This window comes from Anomaloglossus baeobatrachus, chromosome 8 (genome assembly GCF_048569485.1).
Source record: "Anomaloglossus baeobatrachus isolate aAnoBae1 chromosome 8, aAnoBae1.hap1, whole genome shotgun sequence".
In the NCBI taxonomy this organism is placed as follows: Eukaryota; Metazoa; Chordata; class Amphibia; order Anura; family Aromobatidae; genus Anomaloglossus; species Anomaloglossus baeobatrachus.
Window position 1 is genome coordinate 154,253,026 of NC_134360.1, and position 12,842 is coordinate 154,265,867.

The 12,842-nt window shown below is 44.6% G+C and overlaps 1 protein-coding gene across 1 annotated transcript in view; it reads left to right on the top strand.

Annotated features, from left to right (window-relative positions):
* The window catches only part of LOC142249311 (uncharacterized), a 156,754-nt gene that overhangs the window by 40,595 nt on the left and 103,317 nt on the right, over nt 1–12,842 (top strand). The window contains exon 5 of the mRNA XM_075320945.1: nt 5,691–5,762. Within this exon, the coding sequence (XP_075177060.1) occupies nt 5,691–5,762 (72 nt within the window). The remainder of the gene's footprint in view (nt 1–5,690; nt 5,763–12,842) is intronic.

A 12,842-nucleotide genomic window follows, 5' to 3' on the forward strand; every position in this document is an offset into this window, starting at 1 on the left:
TGGTAAATAACGCCTTTGGAACGACAATTTATGAAAGAACGTATATCATAACGTCGTCCCGTGACAGAACTGTAAAATGTTTTACCAGGCAGGATGCAGGGACAAGTGACACACCCTGAGCATCTGAAGCAGCCCTTTGGGCTAGAGGGGATCCAAGTGGAGAGAGGGGAAGAAACAAAGTGGCTGTGCACCAAACGCTCTCCAATCGATCTCCCTTTCCTGAAAGTATACAGGGGATGAGGGCCGATTGTATTACTGATGTCATCATCCATCTGCAGCACCGGCCAATGTTTGGTAAGTATTGATCTAATAGCTGGTGAGCTATTGGAGTAGGTTGTGATAAAGCGGGTAGATGGCTCTTCCAATTTAGGTTGTGATGGAATAAGGAGACTCGATCTCTCTCTTGAATTCGCTTCCCTGAAAGCTTTTTTGAGAACACCATCGGGGTAACCCCTGTCTTTAAACCGACTTCTCAGGTCTCTGGCTCGAATATTAAAGTCAATAGGATCTGAGCAGTTACGTTTGATCCGTAGGTATTGACCCTTTGGAATCCCACTTATCAGAGACCTAGGGTGGCTGCCTTTCCACCTGAGAAGTGCGTTCGTCGCAGTCGGTTTCCTAAATGTCTTGGTTGACAGGGTACTATTGCTATTCTTATTCATCAAAATGTCAAGGAATGACAATTCCTGTCGGCTACATTGGGACGTAAACCCAAGTCCAAGGGAATTGTCATTCAATGAGTTCACAAAGTTAGTGAAGCTGTTCTGATCCCCTCTCCAGATCACGAATACATCATCAATAAATCTGGTCCAAAAGACCACCCTATCTACATCAAATTTGGAATTGTCACAAAAAAAATGGTCTCCTCCCACCAGCCCAGGAGCAAGTTGGCATAAGAAGGTGCATATGGACTGCCCATGGCTGTGCCCCTGAGCTGGTGGTAAAAAGAGCCGTCAAAGAGAAAGAAGTTCTTCTTTGTTAAACAAAAATCAAGAAGTTGCAAGACCCAATCACTGTGATTCCTAAACTGACACCCTTTTCCTTTGAGGAAATAGTTGGTTGCCTCAAGACCGTTCCTATGTGAAATGGAGGAGGATAGTGCTTCCACATCAATACTCCTCATAAGCATGTCATCATCAAGGGATATACCCTCTAACTTCCTTAGAAAATCCATAGAGTCCCGGGTATATGAGTTCAGAGCCAGAACAAAGGGTTGAAGGACTTCATCAATATAAATTCCTAAGTTCTGACTCAGACTCCCAACGCCCGACACTATCGGTCTTCATTTCAAGGACTTCAGCCCTTTGTGAATTTTTGGGAGGCAATAGAAGGTAGCCAGGGTAGGGTGAAGGGGTAGTAGGAAATCAAATTCAGCTTTATCAATAAGTTTGCTGTTAAGACCTGTAGTCAAGATAGATTTCAATTCACTCTTGAATTCCGACAGGGGGTTAGAAGGCAACCTGCTGTAGTTGGAGCTAACCTGCAGGATGTCCAAACATAATTGGCGATAGTGTTCTCTGTTGAGTAACACTATATTGCCCCCCTTGTCAGAACTCTTAACAACAATACTTGAATCTTGTGCCAATGATTGTAGGGCCTGCATTTCCTCTTTAGAAAGGTTATGTTTGTGCGACTTACTCTGTCCTAAATTTTCCAGATCCCTGGTAAACAGTGCAACAAAAATATCGATAGCAGAAACATCTCCCTGTATCGGTGGCAAACGCGTGCTCTTGTTTCTTAGGGAGGTGAATGGACCTTCTCCTACCAAATTAGGATCTTCATCTGACAGATGATATAAAAAGCGAATGTCTGGCAGCAAGTCATCAGGGACACCCAAATCATGACTCAGACATTTCTGTTCTTGCTGATGGAACTTATGCCATCTAAGCTTTCTAGCAAAAAGCTGGAGATCTTTAACCCCATCAAAAACGTCTAGGTCAGAACGTGGGAACGAAGGAGAGGCCCCTACTGAGTACACACATTTCAACAGACGTGAGTAGTCGAGATGAGAGATTTATGATCTGTAATTCTCTGTCTGATTGTGTGCTTGCTGGGGAACTAGTCTGTTTCTCAGTAGGTAACCCTGGTCTAAAAAACGAGGGTTATTGATATTCTCCGTAGCACGTCCTCTCCCCCGTCCCCTACCCCTCTGTTTGCCCTTTCCTGTTTTACGTGACTCGCTGTCTGAAATGTCAGTGTCAGTGGTGGAGAGGTCGAATTCACAATTTGAATGGGGAATAGAGGTAGATGAAAAACAATGGACCTTTTTATCCTTAAAATCCTGTGTGTCCCTCACAAAATACCTGTGCTTCCTTTCCTTAAGATGGTATTGGAAGCGTTCAATTTGATTTTGCAACAGCGCCTCTTTGGAATTGAATTCTGACACACCAGAGAACTTTTTGGTAATCTCTGTTTGTTCTTTCAGGCTATTGGTGAGGGAAACAAGGGTCCTCTAAGAGGATTTTCATCAAGCACAGGGAACTAGCAGTCGCCTCTCTTTCCCAATTTTCCAAAAATGCTGCATTTTTATAGCGTACCCCTGGAGAAAGGGCAATGCGCAAATGGCGAGGGACGATTTCTGCCCTGATGTAATTCTCAAGGCTTTGAACCTCCCACCAAGATGGGATTTGATTTTTGTAAAGGCGGGTAAGTTCTTTAAATGCTCCGTTGAATGTGGGAGTGTATTTGGGTTTTACAAATACCCTATCAGAGAACACGTCCCTTGCCTCGGTAGTCCACCTCTCAGTGTCCAGACCAGTCGCAAGAAATCCTGCCATACCCAATTGTTTCAAAAGTGAATAATAGTGGAAGCAGATACCCAATGTAATTATGTATGATTAGCAGGGTAAAGATAAAATATAACTTTTAATAATCCTATTAAAAACAGGGGGTGAACACAGACAACAAAAACATAACGGTGATAATCCGGTAAAGGAGAGCTGTAATGAACAGCAAAGATAGGCAAACCTAAACAGGAAAGCATTATAAGCCTGTTAAACAATATATAATTGCAAAGGCTGAATAATAAACCTTCAACAGTAAAGGTACCGTCACACATAACGAGATTGCTAGCGAGATCGCAGCTGAGGCACGGTTTCCGTGATGCAGTAGCGATCCCGTTAGCGATTTTGTTATGTGTGACACCTACGAGCGATCAGGCCCCTGCTGTGAGATCGCTAGTCGTTGCAGAATGGTCCAGGTCATTTTCTTCAAAGGTGATGTCCTGCTGGGCAGGACACATCGCACATCGCTGTGTTTGACACTGTGTGACAGGGTTACAGTGACTGCTGAGATCGTTATACAGGTCGCTACTGCGACCTGTATTGTTCCTGCATCGCTGGTAAGATCTGACTGTTTGACATCTCACCTGCGACCTCCCAGCGACTTACCTGCGATCCCCATCAGGTCGCATCGTTTTTGGGATCGCTGGTAAGTCGTTGTGTGTGACTGGGCCTTAAGGCAAATAATAAAGGATTGGTCTCACCGGTATCTCTTTTTCATTCAACACCCTGGTGATAATGGGATCGCAGAGTGGGAGCTATTGAAAGCTTAGCTACCACAAACCCCTCAGATGCAGATCCGCTACAGCCGTGCTCCAGTTCTCCCTACGCATTTCATCATTTCCAACTCATCAGGGGAGCCTATCTGGACTGTGGAGCCAAGAGTGAAAGACCTCTTGTGCAGAGGTAGATGCCTAACCAGATTGAGGTGAATCAGAGGTTTAAATAGAGGCGGGGAACACAAAACTGCTCTCATTGGTTGTCAGAGATCATGTGACTGCATGGAGTACGAAGTACGTACTGCGCATGCGCCAGTTATAAAAGTGTAAAGCACCGATAAAAATAATGACAGGATGATGACATGATCCTGATACAGCGTGGAAGTAAAGACCGCACACTGCGTTTTTGAAAAAAGATACACAGTTTATCAAACAGACTGGAGGCCTGAATGCGCGTGCGCACCCGGCCAGACGGACCGGTCATGACAACGCATGTGCGCCCGATTGTATATATAGCAATGGGGGCTGGGACAGCAGCCGCACGTGGAGCAATCACCTGGGTAAACAGTAAATCCTACTGGGCGGTACTGCAACAATGACTGGCGAGTGGTAAACTCTGTGTACAGAGCATGCGTGCCCCACTCGTCTAACGCCGTCCATGGAGCAGGGAAATAATCTAGACATCCTAAGATGATGGTCCAGTTACATGGTGACAGCAGAGTGTAGTAGTGTGCCTGATGGGGTGCTATAAGGGCATGGGGGTCACATGAAAGGCATAGAGGGTCACCCCTGAAAGATAGGCTCAAAAAACAAAAATTGTGTCAAAAACAGGTGAAATTCACACCCGCTGACAGACAGTTGCTTATAGCCTTTATTAATCCAAATAAAAATTGGAACAAGATCAAAGCTCATAGGTATTTGGCAAGAAGTATGGGGACCGACAAGGGTGCGCACGCGCGTTCAGGCCTCCACTCTGGTTGAGAAACTGTGTGTCTTTTTTCAAAACGCAGCGTGCGGTCTTTACTTCCACGCTGTATCAGGATCATGTCATCATCCTGTCATTATTTTTATCGGTGCTTTACACTTTCATAACTGGCGCATGCGCAGTACTTACTTCGTACCCCATGCGGTCACATGACCTCTGACAACCAATGAGAGCACTTTTGTGTTCCCCGCCTCTATTTAAACCTCTGATTCACCTCAATCTGGTTAGGCGTCTACCTCTGCACAAGAGGTCTTTCACTCTTGGCTCCACAGTCCAGATAGGCTCCCCTGATGAGTTGGAAATCACGAAACGCGTAGGGAGAACTGGAGCACGCCTGTAGCGGATCTACATCTGAGGGGTTTGTGGTAGCTAAGCTTTCAAAAGCTCCCCCTCTGCGATCCCATTATCACCAGGGTGTTGAATGAAAAAGAGATACCGGTGAGACCAATCCTTTATTATTTGCCTTACTGTTGAAGGTTTATTATTCAGCCTTTGCAATTATATATTGTTTAACAGGCTTTTAGTGATTTCCTGTTTAGGTTTGCCGATCATTGCTGTTCATTACAGCTCTCCTTTACCGGATTATCACCGTTATGTGTTTGTTGTCTGTGTTCACCCCCTGTTTTTAATAGGATTATTAAAAGTTATATTTTAATAGATAATAGCCAGGAGCTTATGGACAGTCAGTGATTCCTCCTAAGGCCTCGGTTCCACTAGCATATAGCTTCCGATGTGAGAGCATCAGAAGTGATATGCTAATGACCCTCTGCTGCGAGCGTCAGCATCACAGGTGCGGTAAAGAGGGAGGGAGCACTTTCTCCCTATCTCCTCCCTGGCCTGTCTCTGCGTATATCGCACTGTGATATATAGTGCAGTGCGATGTTTCACACGCTCCCATTGATTTGTATGGCGGTAGATGAGCCGAAACTCGCTGCTAAATGCAGCATGCTGCGATTCATTCCACATGCCGCTATGGCATGAGAAATCAATCGCAGAGGGACGCTGCCCCATAGTTTTGTACTGGTGCGAGTGCAATCCGATGTTTTATCAGATTGCACTCGCCCGTGCAAAACGCAAGTGGAACCGAACCCAAAGACTGAGACTGGTGAGTACTAAGTGCTTCTTAAAAAGAAAAAAACAGCATTCTCTAAGATTGTATGTATACAAAAGTAAGATTGTCTCTTCTTTTTTTTTCATACATTAAAGGAAAAAGAAAGTGTTGAACTGTTTAAAGGATTACTCCAAAGATTGTTGAATAATGCGGTTGAACGTGACCTGGTATGTATTAAATTGAATTTACTTAGGTAAAAAATAATATAAAGATAAATAATAATAAAAAAAAACCTTTTACAAAAATCTATAATGCTCTATTAGATCATATTGTATTGTATCTACACCTTTTTGTTTCACAGCACATAGGAGTACTTGTAAGGTGGTACAAATGTAACCAAATGTTTCTTAAATGGATTGTCCAGGTTTGGCGAGAAATTCTGCAGTCACTTTATGTAAATCCTCACAAGTAATTTGAGTGATGCCACGCACATCTGGTAAGAAGTATGCATATTGCATATTTGCGGTCATAGACACCTGCTTTCAGTGCCGGCACTGGAGAATCCTGACACCACAGGATGCCAGGATTCACAAGTGTGCAGTCACATAGAGTGCACAAATGCAGCACCAGACCCATCAACAGTACATGAATCCAGAACCTTCATTAATATATGAATATATTGCCAAGTTTAGTACAGTGGTCAATTGCAATTTCAGGTAAGCCCCACTTTTGTATAGCATGACCAACAACTCCCAGTATGTTTATGGCAATGATAAGGAAACACTGGAAGTTGTTGCTACCAGCCATCGTCAGATTTAATCCATGCAGGAACCACAATAATGACTAGAATTAGTATAACAAAAAAATATTTACATCCAGGTAACTTATAGGTGGCATTTCTGATTGAAGTTGTTCTCATCCCTTTTCTGTCCATTTGGTCTGTTCTCTCCAGACCTGCCTACACACGAGAGTGTCGTCCACATATGCTACCACACATATGTAGACCAGATCTTGGAAAATGTCATTGACTAATTAGCTAAACATAAACCATCCAATACACATAGACAAAGAGATCAAACCAAAAGTGTCCATAAATTATGTGTAATAATAACACATGACACAGGGAAAAGTATTGAACACATGAAGAAAGAAAGTTGGAAAAAGCCTTGGAAAGTCATGTCAGCAGCTGAAATCTATCCGTAATTAGAAAGCAATCCTGCCACTTAATGGAAAATAATATCAGCTTATTCAGAGGTGATGGACACCAATCACACAGTACAGAGTCACCGGTTCGAATCCCGAGGTATGACAATTCACCCATGCTCCACAAGTTGCCACTGGACCCACCTAGAACCCCATCTTCCGACATTGCTTACAAAATCTTTTATCAAACAATCTGCATGCAGATCTTCAGCATAAACACAGGAGTTGTCCTCCAGACCGTAAAAATGGACAAACAACTAGAAAAACAAAAGTCCCCCAAGACTAAAGCCCGCTTTACACGCTGCAATATATCTTACAATGTGTCGGCGGGGTCACGTCGTAAGTGACGCACATCCGGCATTGTAAGGTACATTGCAGTGTGTGACAGGTACGTGTAATTGCGATTGAACGGTAAAACGTTCATCGCATACACATCGTACCTGTCTCTAGAATTGCACGTCAGATTGTTCAACGTTCCAGTGGTAGCACACATCGCATTGTGTGACACCCCGGGAACGATGGACAGATCTCACCTGCGTCTCCCGGCCGGTAATGCGGAAGGAAGGAGGTGGGCGGGATGTTTACGTCCCGCTCAGCTCCGCCCCTCCGCTTCTATTGGCCGCCTGCCGTGTGACGTCGATGTGACGCCGAACGTCCCTCCCACTCCAGGAAGTGGACGTTTGCCGCCCACATCGAGGTCGTATGGAAGGTAAGTATGTGTGACGGGGGTTAATCGTATGTGCGGCATTCTGTATGTAATGCTCCCACTTTCATGCATAATTCTCAATGACGTTAAAAATATACATATTAACGTATTGGGGGCCTTTTAGGCCCCCATGCACATAATGTAGAAAAACACACTTAAATAACTTTCACAAGTTTATTTCAAAATTGCTCAATAAAATATGAATAGTGGACAAAATTGTAATTATAATTTTTCACAGAAAACACCAAAAAAATTTTTTTTTTTCCAGATTTCACGCAAAGACTTGAAAACACACAAAAACGCATAGAAATCTATAGCAAACTAGCTGCAGCTACATTTTTATCCTAACTTTCTTTTCTATTACATTAGTCTTCCAAACAATTCTGACATGTTATTTTTTCAGAAGAGTGTTCTTTGCAAACAGTTTCCTTACAAGTGGAACAATATCGCTCAGTTTTCCTTTCTATGTTTCTTGGACACATGAAACAACGCTTTCGTTTTCTTTCTCCTGGCTCTGGAATAATCTGTAACTGTACGCCACACCGTTTCATTGCTTCTTTAGTTAGCTTTGGCAAGCATTCCAAGTCGCTTCGCTCTATCATGTGAGGCATTACAAGTTCATGACAAAGGTCCTTCAAGAATATGTGTCTCCTGTCCTTCCTCTGTGCATGAAATTCCGGATGAGTTTCTGTATAAATAATGAATGAATTTAGGGCTGCTACAGCAAGCATATTTGAAAATAGTACTACAGGCCATCGTTTTGTTTGCCTCTTACACAAATATTCTCCCACCATCTCATCCATTTTATCTACACCTCCTTTTGTTGCATTGTAATGCAGGATGATTTCTGGTTTCAATTTTTGGTTATTGCTGTCAACACTGCAATCGTGATGCATGGTACTGAGTAAAATTACAGATTTCTCCTTCTTCGCCTTGTAAGATACCAAAGTCGCTTTGTTATTGAATCCAAAGACACTCTCATAAAGTGCTCGCTGACGATTGTGTTTGAGTGCTGCTGGAATTTCTCGTCTGTTTTGCTTTATAGTACCAACAAGTGTAATAGCTTTTGCAAGCAGAAAATTGCCTAGTTCAACATTGGTGAAATAATTGTCCATGGTGATGTTTCTACCTGAATTGAATATTGGAACAGCAAGAGTTTTGACTATTTCAGACCCCAGATCCTTCTTTACTGGTGCACCAACCTCTTTGCCACAGTAGATTACGCCATTTATGCCATAATAATTTGCAGAATCACACATCCAGAAGATTTTTATTCCGTACTTGGCTGGCTTGCTGGGCATGTATTGTATGAATTTGCAGCGTCCTCTGAACGGTACAAGTTGCTCAGCTACAGTAACATTAGTACTAGGATTGTAAAGTTTTGTGCAATTTTTGCTAAATATGTTCCAGATATAACTGATCGGGGCTAATTTGTCTGTTTCAAACCTCGCTGCACGAGTTCGCTTATCATCAAAGCGAATGATTCTTCTAATTTCCTCATATCTGCCCACTGACATTGTCGCCTTATAGTGTGGATCAGAAAGTGGGTCCAGAAATAATTCTCGTATTGGGACATCATACGATTTTTGACTCTCTGCCAGCAGTAAAAGTCCAATATATGCATAAAGTTCCTCTTTTGAGATATTATTCCAGGACTTATTTTTTGCAGAAGCGATATGTCTTCCTTCTAGGTTTGAACATAATAGGATCTCTTCTGCAATATTGTCAGAAAAATAAGTACAGAATACATCTTTAGGGGTAAAGTAACTGGGACTTCCCACAGCTCCTTGAGCCTGTCTCACAATATTGTGTATTGGAGTACGTCCGACTAATGTAGGATTACTGTCCCAAAAAACATTCGTTTTGGATGTTCTACTTATCACTTCTTGAGGATCCACTAGATTCACTTCTTCATCATCAGAAGAATCACTGGATGAGGATGTTTGATTAGCTGGTGGCAGATATTCTTCATCAGACAAAGATAGTTCACTTTCATCATCGCTTTGAAACATAATCGCTTCAATCTCTTGGTCAGTCAGACACTTGGAGGAAGACTGTGCCATTGCTGACTAGATGTTAGAAAACTAAAAGAAAAAACAATGAACACAATCAGAGTTGTCCACTCTTTGCTTGTGTGTGACACACTGTAAGTGTAATGTCCCCCCTTCTTCCTCTCACCCTCAGCAGCTCTTACCTTTTATACTTTTAGGCCCTGTGCGCACTTACCGGATTTTGCCGCGGATTTTCCGCGGATTTGCTGCATGTTTCGCTGCAGAAAATGTTCATAACATCTCTGCAGTGAATCACCAGCAAATCCTATGGAGAAAAAAAATCCTGTGTGCACTGGGCGGAATTTGACAGCTGCATGTTTTGCTGCGGGAATCCCGCAGCAAAAACAAGTGCATGTCAATTCTTTTCCGCACATCGCTGCGGGATTTCACTCCATTGACTCCAATGTTAATCATGAAATCCCGCAGGGAATAACGCAGGCAGCAAATTCTGTGCGGTTCACTGCGTTTTCCTGCGTTATTCCCTGCGGTATTTCGCGGTTTACCTCCGGTAATGTACATCGCCTGTCTGCGGTTTTGCAGGGAAGTGATGTCATTACAGGAAGAGGAAGCCGTGCAGAGAGTAAACACACACACAGATCACACACACACAGACATCACAGACATAGAACACAGACACAGACACATAGAACACACATAGAAAGAAAACGGAAATATAGAAAACAAAGAACGTGGGCTCCGCTGCATATTTACCTTCCAGCCGAGGTAAGCACACAGCGGCGGCCCGGTATTCTCAGGCTGGGGATGGAGAGGGGCAGGGATAATGTCCCCCGCCTCACTCCCCCTCCCGCAGCCGAGAATATCAGCCGCAGCTGCCCCGGCACTGTCGCATGCATTATGCGGCACTACCGGAGTGTCCCCGGCTCTTCTTGCCGCCGTGTAGCAGTGGCAGCAAGGTAATACAAGGGGTTAATGATGGTGGGGGACCACCGCCATTAACTCCAGGCTTGATCATGGCAGCGTCTATGTGACAGCTGACATGATCAACCCGTAAGTAAAGTGGAAAAAACACAGACACCAAAAAATCCTTTATTTTAAATAAAACAAACAAGCCTCGTTTACCATTTTATTAACCCCTCCCGCACCAAAGCTCCGGCGTAATCCACAGGTCCTGCGCTGCTTACATCCAGCCGCGACTGTCACAGACACAGCGCTGAATGAAAGCAGCAGACAGCAGAGGTAATTACCGGTCATTTCCCACGGCCGGTAATGTGAACTCACTGCCGACCGTGGGAAATGTAGCGATCTGTCATCTATCTATCTATCTATCCCTCTGTCTGTCTATCTATCTATCTATCCCTCTATCTATTCTTCTGTCTATCTACTATCTCAGAATTAAATGACTTTTTTTTTTCAATGTGCTTTATTGCATTGAATGCAATAAAGCACATCCCAACCCGCACGCTGCAAAACCGCGGCAATACTGCGAATAATACCACGGTAAAACCGCGGCAAACCGCAGCAAACCGCATGCGGTTTTCGGGTGCGGTTTCCTGCGGTTTTTACCGCGGGTGCGGTAATCTTTGAGAGCATGCGGAATTTTCTCAAGAAAATTCCATTTCCCAGTGCGCACATAGCCTTAGGAGGTGTACAATTCTCTGGATTTTTGTGGCTCACAAGCTCTAGCCTTTGCAAGCTTCTTAGAAACAGAAACTGAAAATGAAATCAGATTTCCTCTCAACAGCTTATCTTATCACAGGTCCTTCAGCTATTAGCTCACAGTGTATATGTGACGCCCTAGCAGCAGTCGGACTGCTCGGCAGACACTTCGATGAAAAAAAAAGGGTTATTTACAGGGGAGAATATTTGTGACGCCACCTGCGGTGTGCGGTAATAAGGAATACCGCCGCTGCCTTATGGGAGTGCCGGGGCTGATGGTATTGGGGCAGCCTGGTGATGATTCCCTCCGCAGGTAGGGGCCCCGGGACTCAGGGTAGGGAATAGGTAGGAACAGTCTATATTGATATAGGGCCGGCAAGGCGCTGGGGAGCCAGGGTACTCACTCAGGTGTGATGACGCATTCAGTGGACACAGACTCTGAGGTAAACAAAGTCTCTTGGTACTGCTGCATTCGGTGACAGCACGTCCGGTGGTCCCTTTCAGTGATTCTGTGGTGGACTGGAGCCTTCCTCCATACACTGTGTACTGTGTGTCCCTGGCCCTGTTGGCTTGAAACCTTCAGGTCCCGTCCCTCTTTTTACTGGGGACCTGCTCTTAGCAGCTGGCACGTGGGATTTTGTGACTGCTCTGTGTGGGAAGTCCTATCTCTCCGTTGTGCTGACACCGCTAATCTCTGAGCCATTGCAGATAGCACGTGAAGCTACTTCCCGCTGCAGGTTAATTGCCGGGTTGTGTGAAGCTACCTCCCGACTTAGGGGCCTGTCCCCCGCTGTGTGCTCGGCCCCCAGACCGGTTACTGTGGATCCGATGGCTGACGGTCCTCTTGCCCCGTCCAGCCCTGTCCTCCAGTTTCCCGCGACTGGGTTTCCGTCTCCTCAGGCACAGGCCACTGTCTGCGACCCAGCCAGACTCTCCTCAGGGAGCTCTTAATCCCCAGGTCCTCTCTCTTTTTCAGTTACTACCAACTGTCTAACTGACTCCTCCCACCAGCCTGTCTGACTCATAGGTGGGCGGTTCCTTTCCCAGCTGGAAATACGCCCCTGGTGTGCCTGACAAGTATAGTGTTTGGGTGACTAGGATTTGTGCTGTTGGTACAGAATCACTGTTGCGGACCCCGGAACCAAGGAGGGTGGGCCCTGCACCAAGGATAGAGAATAGTGCAGTTCCCTGTGACACACTGGACTAGTCCAGGGGCGTCACATTCCCCCTTGGTTAAACGTAGCTCGTCCCCGAGCTACAGTGCACCCAGAGTGTTTATTTTTATCTGCAAAAAGTGAACATTTTAATAAGAAAAACATCTATTTATCCCACGCAGGGGAGGCACTTTGCTTGAACCCAACGTCCTTCATCCCACCCCCAAAGTTCCAAAAGGAGGCAAGCCACCGCTCCTGTTGGTGGCCAGACCTGGGCCATATGTCTCCCAGGTCTCTCCTCCACCTGTGTCTTCTCCTGTAGGTGGGGATGCAGTCCGTGGCTATGAATGGGAAATAACCATTTACAATAGCACCAGTTTGTCCTGGCTACCACCAGTCCTGTAGTCAAAGGTCCATTTTCAATAAAACTTATCATTGGTCGTCAATCAGGTCATGAATCCAGGTAATTAAAATAAAATCAACATTCTTCTTATCAACACTCTATATCAACATGTCTTACATGACTATCATTAGCATGCAAAATAGTAGAATTAAAAGCATGGAAAATACTAAACA